This window comes from Odocoileus virginianus, chromosome 10 (genome assembly GCF_023699985.2).
Source record: "Odocoileus virginianus isolate 20LAN1187 ecotype Illinois chromosome 10, Ovbor_1.2, whole genome shotgun sequence".
NCBI lineage: Eukaryota > Metazoa > Chordata > Mammalia > Artiodactyla > Cervidae > Odocoileus > Odocoileus virginianus.
Genome location: NC_069683.1, coordinates 38,147,593 through 38,165,933, shown reverse-complemented (window position 1 = coordinate 38,165,933; position 18,341 = coordinate 38,147,593). Strand labels below are relative to the sequence as shown.

Here is an 18,341-nt window from a genome sequence, read left to right as displayed (position 1 = left end):
CTAGACATGGAACAACAGACTCGTTCCAAATAGGAAAAGGAATACGTCAAGGCTGTATACTGTCACCCTGCTTATTTAACTTACATGCAGAGTACATCATGAGAAACGCTGGGCTGGAAGAAGCACAAGCTGGAATCAAGATTGCCAGGAGAAATATCAATAATCTCACATATGCAGATGACACCACCCTTATGGCAGAAAGTGAAGAAGAACTAAAGAGCCTCTTGATGAAACTGAAAGAGGAGAGTGAAAAGTTGGCTTAAAGCTCAACATTCAGAAAACTAAGATCATGGCATCTGGTCCCATCACTTCATGGGAAATAGATGGGGAAACAGTGGAAACAGTGTCAGACTTTATTTTTGGGGGGCTCCAAAATCACTGCAGATGGTGACTGCAGCCATGAAATTAAAAGATGCTTACTCCTTGGAAGAAAAGTTTTGACCAACCTAGATAGCATATTAAAAAGCAGAGACATTACATTGCCAACAAAGGTCCATCTAGTCAAGGCTTTGGTTTTTCCAGTGGTCATGTATGGATGTGAGAGTTGGACTGTGAAGAAAGCTGAGCACTGAAGAATTGATGCTTTTGAACTGTGGTTTTAGAGAAGACTCTTGAGAGTCCCTTGGACTGCAAGGAGATCCAACCAGTCCATCCTAAAGGAGATCAGTTCTGGGTGTTCACTGGAAGGACTGATGCCGAAGCTGAAACTTCAATACTTTGGCCACCTGATGCGAAGAGTTGACTCATTTGAAAAGACCCTGATGCTGGGAGGGATTGGGGGCAGGAGGAGAAGGGGACGGCAGAGGATGAGATGGCAGGATGGCATCACTGACTCAATGTACGTGAGTTTAAGTAAACTCTGGGAGTTGGTGATGAACAGGGAGGCCTGGTGTGCTGTGATTCATGGGGTCACAAAGAGTTGGACACGACTGAGTTATACAGGAACTGATAGTTATACAAGATTTTTTTTTTTTTACAATTGTAAGAATCTAGGTGAAGAATATATGGGATCTCAAGAAAAACAGTTTTAATAAAATGAATGATAGGGTTTGTGATATATTTTGGGTTCTCAAAGAATTTACTTTTTGTCTGATGGTTCTAGAAAGAACAAACCTCAAAATAGCTGGATTCTGGACAGAGAGGCACTATTTGTGTTCTATCTCCTGGAGGTGAGCCTGTTTATGTCAGGTTCTATCGGGTCTCTTTGTAGTCACAATATTTTGCTTCAGGCCTCAAGGAAGTTTTTATTATTAATGATTGATCAGAAAATCCTCTTGCGGGGGGGTGGGAGGAGGTTGGGAGTGTGCACATTTACACACTTACATGTGCAAAATCGAAGGTACTATGGCTGATTGTAGCTCTAACAATTAGGTCTTTGGAAACAGGTAAAATCCTTTAAAACAATTGACTGTCAATCTTCGTTTATGCCTAAAAAAATTTAATCTAGGTTCTTCTAAAGGATTATGAAAGGGACCGTTGCTAAACGAAGACCAGAAATCATAACCAGTGTGACTTTGATGGTCAAGCAACAACAGTCTAACTGCAGGGGCAGAGGCGTTAAGACCGGAAATGGATCTTCATACAATCTAGTGTCTCTTGGAAGAACTGAAGTTACTTCCTCAAATTGTATTTAGTTACTTTCCCAGTTTATTCGTGGGTGAGCTAGAAAAGGGATTCCAGCTCCCAGGATAGCATTCTTTCCCACTAGGCCATCAGTCCTGTAAAATGTTTTTCCCTCGACTCCAAGCAGTCCCTCTCCTCCTTTGGCTGCTGTGGAGTTTCTGGCAGAAAATACAGTTTCTAAGTTGCGTTTAAATGACCTCAACGCCTAATTCAGGCTTGTAGGGAAAACTTAGCTTGTATTTCCAATCTCCTCTTCGGCCTAAAGCAGCCGACGATACGAAAACAGGAAGAGGTTTTACGGTTCCTTCGGAACTAGAAACGCTTGCGACGTCCCGGCGCGCGCAGGCGCAGGACCGAGAGGGCTTGTCCTCTCTGAGTTGCCGTAGGGGCTAGGTGGCTGCGGCCTGGGTCGGCTCCCCACCCCCTTCCACGTCAGCGGAGGACTCTGCGGATCCGCCGCTGCTGCTGCGGGAGCTGGAGTCTGCGGTTCCGCCGTTGCCCCAGCTGCTGCCCCTCGGAGTCAGGTAACGGCCTACAAACCCCCTCATCTTGGAGGCGCTTCCTGGGCCGGGCAGAGTCGGAGGAACTGGGCTCTAGCGGGGGGATTCGGAAAGGGAGCGACTAGGCCGCTAGCGCCCGGGCCTGGCGAAGTGGAGAGCAGGGCTGGGAAGCTCTGAGCGGGCCGCCCCATCCCGGCCTGCCTGCTGGCCGGGGGTCTTCTCCCTCCCAGGCCCTCGGGGCTCGCCAGTCCCGGTCGGGGCTTCCTTTGCAGGAGAGAAGGAACGGGGAAGGGGCGTGGGGGTGCAGAGCACCAGTTGAGGGACTCCTGGTCCACAGAGTCGGGTCGCTTGGATGAACGTATTTGAGCGCATTAGGGGCTTCAGCAGAGTATTTTTGCACGGGCTCTTTTTAACTTCAGAAGTTCAGATTGTGTATTATGTTTAAAAATCACTTTTATATCGTGATGGGGTGGGGCTGGGGGACTTGTCACTGTATTGTGGGCTTTAATTCTGCTGTACAGCTTTCTAGACTCCGGGCGGGATTGTGGGGTGGGAGATAATGTAACTTAGGCCAAGGCTGACAAGTGTGTATTTTAATACATCAGGATTTATTTCTATGCAACGTAATATAGATTGACCCTCCCTGTCTAATGCTTTAAAATTCATAAGCCAAGCTGAATGAACTTTAGACAGAAAAGATCATGATAGTTACTGGTTCTGTTTTTGTTTTTTCGGTAGTGATATCTTTGTATTTCTTTTTCTAGGTTTTTTTTTTTTTTTTTTGGCATCTGTTATCTTTAAATCTTGTATCCAGAGTTGGCTGTAACCGGGAACCATGACGGCTGCCGAGAACGTATGCTATACGTTAATTAACGTGCCAATGGATTCAGAACCACCGTCTGAAATTAGCTTAAAAAATGATCTAGGTAAATGTTGATAATATTTTGAAAATGAAAGTAAAAAGTTCACTTGCATTTTAAGTTCCTTTATAATTAGAAATACTTAATTTTTTTAAAGGATCTCTTCAATTAAAACTTTGTCTTAGTAAAAATGGTAATGTGTTATTTAGGCCTGTAATATTGGTTTTTGGAAATAAAAGAACATCTCAGCTTAGCTTATAGCATGGTGGGGTGGGGCTAAATAAATGTAGTGCTTTAGTTTTTAGATATTCCTCAAGATAACAATGGCTTGTTTAAATGTAGCTGACAGTTCTCTAGATCTAAACAGACTGAGAGTGTTTATTAGAATGTTTTAATTTCTTTGTGCACTTAGCTTCATATTACTTAGCTTGTTCTTTTAGTTTTACTGCCTGTTGAACAAATTAAGTCAACACTGGAACATACATATGTTTTCTCAGAAACATTTAAGCTTTTGATTTTTAAAGCATTTATGCAAAGAAGAAAACAATCTATTTCTGAATTTTTAAAGTGTGTGCTGTATCTCCTTTTTGTGAGTGATTCTGTCAAAATTTTTTTAAAGTAATGCACATTCCAAGATAATAATTCTTGCTTAATTGAACCAATAAAAATAAGTTTTACTTAAGCTGATAACTGCTGTTTAAAACAGACGAGGGAAAATTATGCTTCAAATCTTGATAGTATCTTTTAGAAGATAGTTTACAGTCTGAAAGGAGATGATATTTTAGTTGCATGTTCCCACTCTTAATCAGCAGTAATGGAATACCTTGTGATTTTAGATTACATAATATTCAGTTTCTATTGAGGCCTATTTCTAGAGAAGGAAAAATAAATATTTCTTTATGGCATTTAAGCTGATCTTCTTCGTTTACAAAAACCACACATACTGTATTTCCTTTTTTCCCCCATATTCATGTAAGAGAGTAGAATGGAATACAAATTGAATAAACTTTCATTACTCTTTTTTTCTAATTTCAAAATCTTCAAATTTTCATAATTTAAAGGTTTTCACTTTTAAACCTCCCAAATACTTAAGTTTATTGGTGGGTGATAAGGATAAAGGACAAACTTGTCCTTAACTGTAAAAATACTCTTTTCTTAACTACACTTCACCTACCAAGTAACTAAATAAAGTAGTCTTGAATTTTACGCTTATTTTTGACTGTATTTCAGTAGAGTTGAGATGAAAAGATTTAGACATAGTTTTCAATTTGAATAACAAGTAGTTTTGTTTGGTGAAATACTGACATGGTTTAATTTCTCTTTACTTTTGATCACTGGCTGTGAGCCCTGATGACTGTACATTTCCTGGAGTATATTTTGGTGAATTGATATTTAAAACTCTATTTTTCATAAAGGAGAATAAGCTCTGAAAATTTTGAGGATGTGAAAAGAAGCATTCTTCACCTCAATTTGAATTGTTAGAATAAATGGAAATAAGGATTGGAGAACTTGAAATAAATGGTGTCGATTTTTTACAATTTTACTAATAAACTTACTTTTAAAACTTTTTAACCTTTAGTTACAAGTGGATTTTTCAGGATTTTCCCTGGTGGTCCAGTGGCTAAGATTCCATGCTCACAATGCAGGAGGGGGTGGGTTTGATCCCTGATCAGGGGACTAGATCCCACATGCTGCAACTAAGAGTTCACATGCTGCAACTAAGACCCAGAGCAGCCAAATAAATAAATACATATTAAAAAACCAAAAAACTGAAGACCTGCGCAGATTAATGCTTAACTTCATCGTTTTACATTTGTTCATTTCTTGATTTGATATGGCACACAGTTTTTTTTTTTTTTTCCATGTGTAGCAGGACATATGATACTGTGAAGCATGGAGATGTGCATAAGAAGTTAGTCTGTTTTAAACAAAAATACTGATACTTATAAGGCTTCCCTGGTGGATCAGTCGGTGAAGAATCTGCCTGCAATGTGGGAAACCTGGCTTTAATCCCTGGGTCAGGAAGATCCCCTAGAAAAGGGAATGGCAACCCACGCCAGTATTCTTGCCTGGAGAATTCCGTGGACACAGGAGCCCGGCGAGCTACCGTCCATGGGGTTGCAGAGAGTCGGACAGTCAGGCACAGCTGAGCATAACACTTTTTCCCTTCACATTGCCACTTATGGTGTAACTTTGGCAGTAACCCGCACTGTGTTCCATTCTTTTAAAGAGATTATTTATTTATTTAGTTTTGGTTGCACTGGTCTTTGTTGCTTCTCACAGCTTTCTCTGGCTTCGGGGAGGTTGGGAGGGCGGCTGCTCTTGGTTGCTGTGCGCTGGCTTTTCCCTGCAGCGGCTTCTCTTGACAAGCATGGACTCTAGGCACACTGGCTTCAGTAGTTGTGGCTCACAAGCCCTAGAACTTGGGCTCGGTAGTTGTGGCTCAGGCTTAGTTGCTCTGAGACTTGTGGAATCTTCCTGGACCAGGGTTCGAACCCGTGTCCCCTGCATTGGCAGGCAAATTCTTATCCATTGTACCACTGGGAAGTCCTGTGTTGCATTTTTAATGCATACCTTAAATTCGTCAGTATTCAGTATACTTGTCTCTTTTGTTTCTGCCTTCAAATATTGGGTTCAGAAGAATTTAACCATAAATTCTTCAGTATGCAATAGTGATGTGAAATTATAGATTGTTTTGCATAATATATAGCACTTATTTTTAGGTGAAGTAACAGTAAACTAGCATCTTATCATAAATGTGTCATCCTTAAATATAAATAATAGTTGCTGATCCAGTACATTTTACTTTTCCTCCAATTTTTTAGGTAATTTTTCAAGAAAGATTCTGAAGTTTTCTAGTCTGTAGAAATATGATGAGATTTTGGAGTTAATCTAGTCTGTTAATTCCAACTTTTTCGAGTTTGAGGTTCTTCCTAATGTTGAAAATAGGTCACTTATCCCCATTCCCACCCTTCATAATGGTGGCTGTAACTTTGGTTTAGAAAATACATACTGACTAAAAGCTACTTTGAATTCCAAAGCACATAACGTATCTGTTTACATTTTGAAAAATAGCTGCAGGCGTGTTTGAGATACACATTTTTTGGTATACCTATAGATTCATGGTTTCCACATTAACTCCATTGGTTTGGGGTCAAAGATCTAATCCAGTGCTTTTCTATTACATGTAAAGAATCATGAGGTTCAGAGATAAATGACTGTAAAGTCATACAGCTTGTTTTTGGCAGAGCCAGGTGGAAAACCCTTGTCACTTGGATTGATACCTTTATTACTATTGCCGCTGATAAAGTAAGAACATGTTTTATTTTGTTAATTGCTTTTAAAATTATCTGAAGAATTTTCTTTTAAAATAATTGTGCTTTAAAATAATTTTTTTTTTTAATCAGAAAAAGGAGATGTGAAGTCAAAGACTGAAGCGTTGAAGAAAGTAATCATTATGATTCTGAATGGTGAAAAACTTCCTGGACTTCTCATGACCATCATTCGCTTTGTGCTGCCTCTTCAGGATCATACCATCAAAAAATTACTTCTGGTATTTTGGGAAATTGTTCCTAAAACAACTCCAGATGGGAGGCTTTTACATGAAATGATCCTTGTTTGTGATGCATATAGAAAGGTAAACCAAACCGTAATTATTTCCAAATATTGCTTTGATTTTTAAATAATTGTAAAGTTGGTGGTATGGGCTGTGTTTTAATTTTTAAAATTAAATCTCAGAAACAAAATGACCCAATCAAAAAATGGGCCAAAGAACTAAACAGACATTTCTCCAACGAAGACATACGGATGGCAAAAAAAACACATGAAAAGATGCTCAACATCACTCATTATCAGAGAAATGCAAATCAAAACCACAATGAGGTACCATTATACACCAGTCAGGATGGCTGCTATCCAAAAGTCTACAAGCAATAAATGCTGGAGAGGGTGTGGAGAAAAGGGAACCCTCTTACACTGTTGGTGGGAATGCAAATTAGTACAGCCACTATGGAAAACAGTGTGGAGATTCCTTAAAAAGCTGGAAATAGATCTGCCATATGACCCAGCAATACCACTTCTAGGCATACACACTGAGGAAACCAGATCCGAAAGAGACACGTGCACCCACTGTTTATAATAGCCAGGTCATGGAAGCAACCTAGATGCCCATCAGCAGACGAATGGATGAGGAAGCTGTGGTACATATACACCATGGAATATTACTCAGCCATCAAAAAGAATTCATTTGAATCAGTTCTAATGAGATGGGTGAAACTGGAACCCATTATACAGAGCGAAGTAAGCCAGAAAGATAAAGACCATTACAGTATACTAACACATATATATGGAATTTAGAAAGATGGTAACGATAACCTTATATGCAAAAAAAGAAAAAAGAGACTCAGATGTATAGAACAGACTTGTGGACTCTGTGGGAGAAGGTGAGGGCGGGATATTTCAAGAGAACAGCATCGAAACATGTATATCTAGGGTGAAACAGATCACCAGCCCAGGTTGGATGCATGAGACAAGTGCTCAGGCCTGGTGCACTGGGAAGACCCAGAGGGATGGGGTGGAGAGGGAGGTGGGAGGGGGGACCGGGATGGGGAATACATGTAAATCCATGGCTAATTCATTTCAATGTATGACAAAAACCACCGCAATGTTGTAAAGTAATTAGCCTCCAGCAAATAAAAATAAATGGAAGGAAAAAAAAATTAAAAAAAAAAAAAAAATTAAATCTCAGAAATGATGTTTTAGATATTTAAAGCAGAAGTTGTAAAAAGTTAGTGTGAAAAGTTTTATTGTTACCTTTTTCCAGACACTTTCCATGCATTTTTATGTGTTATTAATAAAAAAATAGTGACACATAGAATATAAGACATTGATGTGATAAGTAAAAATTGCTTTAATCTATAGGAATCTGATGGAAATTATGTAATAATCTAGGTGTTTGTCCTGAAACCTACTTCCTAATTTTTTTTTATTGAAAAATTATGTATTTAAACATTGTGGTTTTTTGTAAAATACTGGGACTCAGCGTCTCATATTTGATTTTTATATCAGGATCTTCAGCATCCTAATGAATTTATTCGAGGATCTACTCTTCGTTTTCTTTGCAAGTTGAAAGAGGCAGAATTGCTGGAACCTTTAATGCCAGCTATCCGTGCTTGTTTGGAGCATCGACACAGCTATGTTAGAAGAAATGCTGTTCTAGCCATCTATACTATCTATAGGTAAATAAAGGTCCTCCTTTGGCTTACTTCTATATGGACTGTTTATTCTTTCAGACGAGAAGTTCCAGAGTGGTTCCTTACCGATTTTATGTACCTTGCAAATACGTTTTAATTAGCCTGAACATTTTTCCTTATTACCATTAAGTTGTTAACATTGAAAAGCCAAAAGATCTGGCAACACCAGGTCCTGGCTTCTGTGTGACAGCAGTCTGCTGGAAATGAGTGGCAGGGCCCCCTTTAAACAGGTTGCGTGCTTTCCAGTTTACGTCACTACCTGTCTTTCTCAACGTTAGTGCTCCAGCCCAGTTAATTAACTTATTAACTTGCTTAGCCCATAACTTTGAGGTTTTGACCTTATTTTAGAATTCTCTTTTTTGTGGGATGTGGGTCTTGTCTTTTTATACTTAGAGGCCTCAAGGAGGAAACTTTTTAATAGGAACGGTTGCAGTTCTCATCTGATCCCTGTTCTTAGAAAATTGAAAATTTCGGACTTTAAAAAAGCAGTTCTGAAAAGGCAGTTTTAAAGTTTGAACTTTAAAAGAGCGTGTTCGATAGGCTGGAATGCTTAGTTTTTACAGTCACTGGTGTCAGCCTATTTAGAATTAGATGTAATTTTTATAAACATCTTTGTACTTTAATAGTCAATAATTTAGTAATTTCACAGTTCTTTCACTGTTATGTTGGACTTTGCTATCTGTTCAGGAAGGTGGTAGGCTGGTTAATAATGTAGAGTTCTTTGAAAGTTATTAAAGATTGCACAGATTTCAGACTTTAAACTTAAACACACAAAAAAATTATGACATTTATAGGACAACTGGAAATTTGAACAATCTATATGATGATAGTAAGAAATTGTTACAGTTTTTACTACATGATAATGTTAGTTTAAAAAGAAAGTTCTTAATTTTAGAGAAGCATACTGATACATTTACAGAAGAAATGTTAAATGGTCTGGGATTTGCTTCAGGATAATATGGGAGGAGAGGAAGTGGGCAGAGACATAGGTGAAACCAAAATGACTATGAATTAATTATTGTTAAAGTTAGGGGGGGAAAAAAGCTAGGGGACTGTTTTTATTAAGCAGGTGTTCATTGTTCTGTATACTACAAACACTTCTAAGTTTTCAAAGTAAGAAGTTAGTAGTTAAATGCAGTGCATAAATAATAAAATTGAAGGGACTATTTCTTCTCCAATAATTCTTTTTTTTTTAAAATATTTTAAAAAATTTATTTGGCTGCATGTGATCTTAGCTGCAGCATGCGGAATCTTTAGTTGAAGCATGTGGGATCTAGCTCCCTGACCAGGGATTGAACACCAGCCCCCCTCCATTGCAAGCATAGAGTCTTAGCCACTGGGCCACCAGAGAAGTCCCTCCAATAATCCTTAATGTAGGATCTTTCAGTACCTTGAGGTTGTCATTATGAGCATCAATATTATAGCCCTAAAGTATATGAAAGAGAATTATTAGAGCTATCCAGTTGATAGATAGCATGTTGAGTAAATCAGCTTTCTCTAATTTGAACTAAAAAGCATACAATTCAGTAAATAGATGAAGATGGTAAATTTCTGATTCATACTCACAATTTTCTAATTGATTTAAAGTTTAAAACAAAGCAATTAATAGTGGTATAAGGTTTGATAAAGGTTAATTTTGGTAGAGTCCAGAGAGTTACTAAATATGAATATTACCTGTTTTATTTGAAGAAACTTTGAACATCTTATACCGGATGCTCCTGAATTGATACATGATTTTCTGGTGAATGAGAAGGATGCAAGTTGCAAAAGAAATGCATTTATGATGCTAATTCATGCAGATCAGGTGAAGTACTTTTAAAAAAATACCTTTATGACTATTTAAATGAGAATTAAAGATAGTAGAGACACCTACACAAGTTTTTAGTAATTTTGTTTGTAGTACATATGATTTGTATTATTTTGATTTTTTTAGATTTTTAAATTTAATTTATATAAAAATAGAGTTTAAAAAATCCTTTTTGTGGTATATTGCTTATGTATGTGTTCTTTACTTTTTTAAAGTAAACATCACACAGACATTTTTAATAACAGCCATTTTACAGTTCTTCCAGATGAAATTATTGTGGCCATATGCTTTGGTACCCAAGTTTGGGGCTTTATTTTTCCTTCTGTTGGTAAAGATCTAAAATTGTTTAATAGAGAAAAACAGAAGTTCTTTATAGGGTCTGTCCTGAGCCACAGCTTGAAAGAGAGTGGACTTCAGTGTAGATGTATGTTTTTATTAGGCATTTCAAACTTCATAAGTAAATGTCATCCCTACATCCAGCTCTGCTGGTGGTTAAAGTTTATTCTTCTGCTGGTTAGCAGAGATTCTGCACACATTGATGGCATCTAATCTCGGAACTTTTGCCATCCAGTATTTATTATCAAAGTATGCATGAAGACTGAAAAAAAATAATGGAATCTATCCATTCTTCTGAAATCTAGATGCTATCATTTTATCTTTGTAAACAACATTATAAGAATGCTGCTTATTTGGGCCACAAAGTTTTGTCGTTTTGTACAGTTGGTTTTATTGACCTGTGTTTTTGGTATTATGCTGTTTACCTACATGATTAGAATTTCATTAAAATTTATTGATACTTTTACTGTAGAGATGTTGATGAGGCAATAGTTCTGTATGTTACAGTGTTCAGGGTGTGAGAATCAGTGAGATTTTTATTTTAGTTCTCAGAAATAGGATAAACTGTACTCATAGGCAATTGGTTTGTTTAGATTGTGTACATAACCCGAATCAGGTAATACATTGTGTTTTTCTCCTTAGTTTAGCTGCTAGAAAATTCTGATGCTAGATTTGTGGCCCATTTCTATTAATAGAAAATATATTTGACTTTGTATCTTATATTAGTTTTCCTTCAATTAATTTTTCTTTGCCCTGATTTCCTCATTTGTTTTAGGTTTAGTTGTGTATGTTTTTTAAAGTTCTTTAAGTCCTTTTATTGAATGAGGTTGAGTTTGATCAATATACTCTTATTTTTTCAGGATCGGGCTTTGGATTACCTAAGTACTTGTATTGATCAAGTTCAGACATTTGGAGACATTCTTCAATTGGTTATTGTTGAACTAATTTATAAGGTAAAACTAATCTATAATGTGTAATATTAAGAGTTTGAGATAAGGTTAAACAGTCTTGAGGACACAACTTAATTGCTAGGATAATATGTTTTAACAGTAGAAATATTTTGCAGCATGGCCTATTAAAGTCTTCCCTACCCCCTTTGGTTTGTCATATTTTCCAAATTCTTCCATTCTTTCTAAATCTCCATAAAGAATTCTGTAAAAATTCATGGTTTGGCCAAATACACATGTGAAGAGATTGCTGTGTACTGTTCAGTCACTGAACAGATTATGAATTAGGCTTTGAACTAAAAGTCAAGATCTTTTCTTGAATAAGTAAGTACCTGACTACTTTGAAAATCTAAAGACAAATGAGAAAAAGCCTTAAATATGTTTTTGTACCTTGTTTGTAAAAGAGAATAGAAAGACTTTAAATACGTTAATATGACATTTTATGCCATTGACCTATAGGAATTTTAAAACTTGATCAGAGATTTGGGTTTTAAAATGAAGTACTTTATTGACAACATTTTCATTCGATATATCCTTTGAAAAATTGATTGCGTCTTGATATTCTGAGAAAATAAAAGATGCAGTAACACCAGTTTTGCTACTAATACCATTGGAGGCCAACAAAAATATATGTTAGGAATGACTTATTGCATGGAATGGCATCAACAGAATACACAGTGGACCTTGCTAACTCACTGCATCTTCTTTGCTTCTGCAGGAAAGAGGCCCCTTTCAACACAGAGTATCTAGTCATTTTGAATTGGCATTTAAGATGAAGCCAGAACTATGAATATTACATATGTAAATATATAAATGTAATTCATCTGTATGGTTTAGGGATGCCACTGAGATTCTCAAAAGTAGGAGTTCTCTGCTATCCAATGACTTCTTTGTCTAGTAGGGTCCAGGTTATAGTAAGAGGAAAGAGGTTTTGAGTTTCAGTGGAGTAATAGAGATTTGACTGTGTACATTTTATAAAAATCTAACATAAATGCTAACTTCAAAAGAGAAAAGTAAGAAGTATTTGCTTCAGAGGTAAAAAGATGCATTTAGAATGGAATAGAAAATGTTAATTGTCTTCTTAACATTGAATATGGTCCCAAATAATAAGTACAATAGTAGTACTTGAAAAAGAAGTGCTCTTGCTTTATTAAAACACTAGTATTTTTCTATTATTATCTGTTGAATTTCATATAATCCATCATGTTTGCCTTTTTGATATGACATCCAGAATAGAAATGTAGGACCAAATTTAATACCTATTACAGTACTCATGTTAGTTACTTGGTTAATGACTTGTGTATAGTGTACATGTCTTTAATTATACGCCATCTAAAAATCTTTTATGAAAGAGTGGAAATATAAATTGTTATTGAATGAATAAATGAATGAGTAGCTGTAACAGTTATTTAAAGTAAAATCTATCTCTTCCTAAAATTACCAGTGTTGTATCACGGTGTCTCGTCCTGCATTGGCCGACATCTCTTAGCTTTCAAATGAAGAAAACTCATATCCCATAAGCTGACATCTGTCTTTAAGAATGTGTTTGAAAGCAACTGTTCCTGAATTCAGTTGAAACCTAAATGTTTTCTTCTCCAGGTCTGTCATGCTAATCCATCAGAAAGGGCTCGCTTCATTCGCTGCATCTACAACTTGCTGCAGTCATCCAGCCCTGCTGTAAAATACGAAGCTGCTGGAACATTAGTGACGCTCTCCAGTGCACCCACTGCCATCAAGGTACTGTCCTTTTTTGTGTGTCTGTGTGCCGTTAGACGATAGGTATGCTGTCTTCTCACTTCTGATTTAGTGACGCTACAATCAACGACAAATTTTAGAAAATTCTTTGATTTCCAATGTAGTCCAACCTTCTTTTCTTACTTTCTGCTTTCACGTATATATAAAGAGTAAAAGTGACAGAATAGCAGTATTTCTAGTTTCTGGAGAAATGATACTGATATTTTAAGATCTTCACCCCATACTTCAGTTACATTAAGAACTAGATCTGGGGAAGTGGATGCCGAATCCTAAATGATGGACCCTAAAAAGGTTCCAGTTAATGTTTTTGATAATGGACTATTTTAATGTACTCTGTCAAGACTATGTGAGGAACCCTACTCTATTCATAGAATGAATTATTGTAGAAAACCAGATTATATAAATAGGGGAATTTAGTGCTTTTACCACCAATACTTAAAAAATTCTTTTTAATGTATTGTTTTGGAAATAATTTTAGATTTACAGAAAAGTTGTAAAAATAGGTCAAAGTTCCCATTACCCTTCACCCAGCTTCCCATGATGTTCATGTCTTGCGTAACAATTGTGTACTTGTCAAAACTAAAATTATCACTGGAACAATATTGTTAACTAAACTATAGACTTTATTCAAATTTCGCCAGTCTTCCTACTAAAGCTCATTCTCTGTCCCAGGATTCAGTCTAGCCTCCCACATAACACCAAGTTATCGTATGTTAGTGTCCTCCAGTCTGTGACAGTTCCTCAGCCTCTCCTTGTTTTTCATGACATTGATACTTTGAAGAGTACTGCATCAGTTTGTTTGTAAAATATCTCTTAGTTTTGGTTTGTCTGACATTTTTTCCTCATTAGTTGAATGTGCACTTTTAGCGGAAATACCACAGAAGTGGTACACCATTCTCAGTGTATCCTATCAAGAAGTACACGATGCTGATATATCTTATTGCTGGTGATGTTCAGTTCAGTTCAGCCACTCAGTTGTGTCTGACTCTTTGTGACTCCATGAACCACAGCACACCAGGCCTCCCTGTCCATCACCAACTCCTGGAGTCCACCAAAACCCATGTCCATTGAGTCGGTGATGCCATCCAACCATCTCATCCTCTGTCATCCCCTTCTCCTGTCCTCAGTCTTTCCCAGCATCAGGGTCTTTTCTGATTAGTCAGCTCTTCCCATCAGGTGTCCAAAGTATTGGAGTTTCAACTTCAACATCAGTCCATCCAATGAACACCGAGGACTGATCTCCTTGCAGTTCAAGGGACTCTCAAGAGTCTTCTCTAAAACCACAGTTCAAAAGCATCAATTCTTCTGTGCTCAGCTTTCTTCACAGTCCAACTCTCACATCCATACATGACCACTGGAAAAACCATAGCCTTGACTAGACGAACCTTTGTTGACAAAGTAATGTCTCTGCTTTTTAATATGCTGTCTAGGTTAGTCATAACTTTCCTTCCCAGGAGTAAGCGTCTTTTAAATTCATGGCTGCAATCACCATCTGCAGTGATTTTGGAGCCCAGAAAAATAAAGTCTGACACTGTTTCCACTGTTTGCCCATCTATTTGCTATGAAGTGATGGGACCAGATGCCATGATCTTAGTTTTTTGAATGTTGAGCTTTAAGCCAGCTTTTGCACTCTCCTCTTTCACTTTCATCAAGAGGCTCTTTAGTCCTTCTTCACTTTCTGCCATAAGGGTGGTGTCATCTGCATATCTGAGGTTATTGACCTTGATCATTTGATTAAGGTGGTATTGACCTTGATCATTTGATTAAGGTGGTCTGTGTCAGATTTCTCCACTGTAGACTTACGATTTTTCCTTTTGTAATCAATAAATAGCTTGAGAACATACTTAGAAACTGTGCAAATATCCTATTTCTCCTCAGACTTACACCAACTAATTTTAGCACGTAACAGTAGATCTTTCTATAGCAGTTTCTATTATGATATTCTAATGGTGATTTTTTGTTACCCTCATTCTACATTTATTATTTGGTGTTCTGCAGGGAGGAGCTGTCGCTTCTCCTTCACCCCTTCTTCCCTCCTTCCCTCTCTCCTTTCCTTCTTTCCTTCTTTATATCAGTATGGATGTTTTATTCTATGGATTATAATCCAATATTATTATTTATTTTGTTGATCAAATTGTCCTAGCTTTGGTCATTAGGAGCTTTCAGATTTGCTTTTTTGTCCTTTGCTTTTAATGACTCAGAGCCATCTTTATATTCTTGATTTTTTCTGTTCTGTAATGCAGGTGGGTTAGGGTTTATACCTAAACTAAAAGTTGGTCAATAGCTAAACTGTTTGGGATTCTCTATCTGGCTTTTTTCTGCCTTGTTCCTTAGGTTCAACCCTTAATTTTTGGCTGTTAATGAGGGTTTCTGCCTGTAACAACCTCTTTCATCCTTTTAATTTGTGATGCTTTCAACTTTTTGTAACCTTAAAAAAATAATGAAATTTATTAGAACTTGGGTAGTAGAGGGACACATTCCTCTGAGAAAAATGCATAAACTTTCAATGCAGGAGTAGTGAATGTATTTTGGCTTCTTGGAGGCTTTACTTTTTCTTATTTTAAGATTCTGTGTTTAAGATAGATGAATATGTTCTTAAAATGTATTTCTTTTTTTAACATAGGCTGCTGCTCAGTGTTACATTGATTTGATTATTAAAGAGAGTGACAACAATGTAAAGCTCATAGTTCTAGATCGATTGATAGAATTAAAAGAACATCCTGCTCATGAACGAGTACTACAGGTAAATGTTTCTGAAACAGAGAAATCCTAAATAGAATCTTCTTCCAAATTGAAATAATTCCCAATACTTGCCATCTTGATTAGCTTAAATGTTTGGAGATTTGGCAGTTTAAATTTTGGTCACCTAAGATATAACTCTTGAAGCACTGTAGCCTTTTGGGTATTGTCTTTGTTATTACAAAGAATTTCTAACATGAGTTAATGTGTTACCTTTTATCTTTTCTGTTTGTACTGTATTGGTGTTCTTATCAGTAGAGATATATTTGTTTTAGTTTTAATATAATTTACATCTTTTGCAAAATAATTAACACCAACTGAGAATGAAGGATGATTAGATTCTAGAAAATTATGAGTATACCTATTTAATCTGTGACAATGATTATTGTAAAACTGAAGTCCCAATGTAAAAATAAAACTACATTCAATGCTGATCCTGGATCAGAATAACAACAAAAACATTTGCTATAAGGACATTATTGGGACAGTTGGAGAAATGTGAATATAGACTTTGTATTAGTTAATAGTATCATTAATCAGTGTTAAGTTCTCTGAATTTGATAATTGTGTTATATAAGAAATTTTTCTTATTCTTGGGTATACAGTGAAACATTTAGGAGTATAGAGAACATGACACAGCAAATGTGGTGAGATATTAACAACTGGTATATATAAGTGAGGTTATACAGGAGTTCGTCCTTAAAAATTATAGAACATTTTTATCAGAATTTTTTAAAAATACAAAGTTTTAAAGAAATGAAATGTTTTGTTTTGCTATATTTAAAAATACTTGCCATAGAATTTTAAGTATGCTTCTTTAAAGTATTACAATTTCCTGCAGAGCCAAAATAACATTATCACACTAAACAAAATTGTTAATAATTTCTTATTATCATCCAATTTTCCCAGGTATTCCTAAAACACGCTTTTGGTTTGATTTTTTTCAGTTTATAGCCATACATCACACTTGAGTCTGTTAATTTGAGCAGTATCGTTTTTTCAGAACACTGACTTGTGCAAGAGACTCCTTCTGGATGTGTCTGGTTACTGTTTTTGGTGTCATTTAGCTTGCTGCTCTGACTTCTGTATTTCCTATAACCTGCAGGTTTGAGCTAAAGCTTGACAGTCAGAGTAAACATGTTCAGTTTGAATGCATCATATGTGATATTACATACTTCATGTTGCCTTACATCAGGCAACTCAGATTATCTGTTTTGTCCAACAGTAGTGATTTTATTATTGATCAGAGTATTAAGGTCATGACAGAAGCCTCTATTCTATAGTTCAGATTTTCTTCTTGTGACCAGAAATACTGATAATAATTCTAGATTATTTTTGTTCTTTTTCAGGATCTAGTTATGGACATTCTAAGAGTATTGAGCACACCAGACTTAGAAGTACGCAAGAAAACTCTGCAGTTAGCACTGGATCTTGTCTCCTCTAGGAATGTTGAAGAGGTAAAACAAAAATCTGACAGCACATTGTAAGCTGTCAAGCCAAATATGATGTCATTCTCACTTATTTTTGCTTTGTTCTACAGCTGGTTATTGTCCTTAAGAAGGAAGTAATTAAAACAAATAATGTGTCAGAGCATGAAGATACTGACAAATACAGACAGCTCCTTGTGCGAACATTGCATTCCTGTTCCGTCCGATTTCCAGATATGGCTGCAAATGTTATTCCTGTGGTATGTAATTCCAGTGATCTTAATTTTGAAATTCTCTAAAAATAAAAATTAAGAAATTTTAATTATTTGACAGTTAAATTCTAGAAATCTCAGCTCTTTGTAATCACTAAATCTCATGGTCATTAGCAGATGTCTGCTGCTAATCTCAAAGGGATAAGGACTCTGACTTCTTTCTCTCGAATCTTCACTGAAAAAACAACAACAAAAAATAATGATGAATATACTATTATAACTAATGTTTGTTGGTGGTGGTTTAGTTGATAAGTTTTGTCCTTCTCTTGTGACCCCATGGACTGTCTGCCAGGTTCCTTTGTTCATGGGATTCTCCAGGCAAGAGCACTGGAGTGGTTTGCTGTTTCCTTCTCCAAGGGATCTTCCCAAACCAGGATTGAACCCGGGTCTCCTGCATTATAGGCAGATTCTTTACCAACTGAGCTATGCGGGAAGCCCTTAATATTTGTTACTATTACCTATAGTAAAATATTCTGTGTATATAAATCAATCAGTAGGGCAAATAAGTTTCTTTCAGATATCAATAATTTTATCTCTTAAATTTGAAGGATTTAGTTAAAGGAAAAAATGGCATACCAAGAAGGTTTTGCTTTCTGTCATTGTCAGACAAATGCAGTATGTTATTGTAATTTGAAATTTTGACTTTGAGCTCTGAATTTTCTCTAAAATGATTTTACTTTTAGTTACAACTTTGTGTGTCTCCAGTTAATTTATTTTGAATTGTGGATTTCCAGCTTCAGTTTTTGTTTTTTTGGCTGTTCTGGGCCTTTGTTGCTGCACGTGGGCTTTCTCTAGTTGCAGCGAGCCAGGGCTCCTCTAGTTG

General features: G+C 36.4%; 1 protein-coding gene across 1 annotated transcript in view; it reads left to right on the top strand.

Moving 5' to 3' along the window:
- Positions 1–2,887: 2,887 nt before the first annotated feature.
- COPB1 (COPI coat complex subunit beta 1) overlaps positions 2,888–18,341 on the top strand; it is a 35,018-nt gene continuing 19,564 nt past the window's right edge. Inside the window, exons 1-9 of the mRNA XM_020900991.2 lie at positions 2,888–3,049; positions 6,391–6,620; positions 8,051–8,220; positions 9,925–10,039; positions 11,239–11,331; positions 12,925–13,062; positions 15,704–15,823; positions 17,169–17,276; positions 17,360–17,506. Coding sequence (XP_020756650.1) covers positions 2,959–3,049; positions 6,391–6,620; positions 8,051–8,220; positions 9,925–10,039; positions 11,239–11,331; positions 12,925–13,062; positions 15,704–15,823; positions 17,169–17,276; positions 17,360–17,506 — 1,212 coding nt within the window. The 5' untranslated portion in view covers positions 2,888–2,958. The remainder of the gene's footprint in view (positions 3,050–6,390; positions 6,621–8,050; positions 8,221–9,924; positions 10,040–11,238; positions 11,332–12,924; positions 13,063–15,703; positions 15,824–17,168; positions 17,277–17,359; positions 17,507–18,341) is intronic.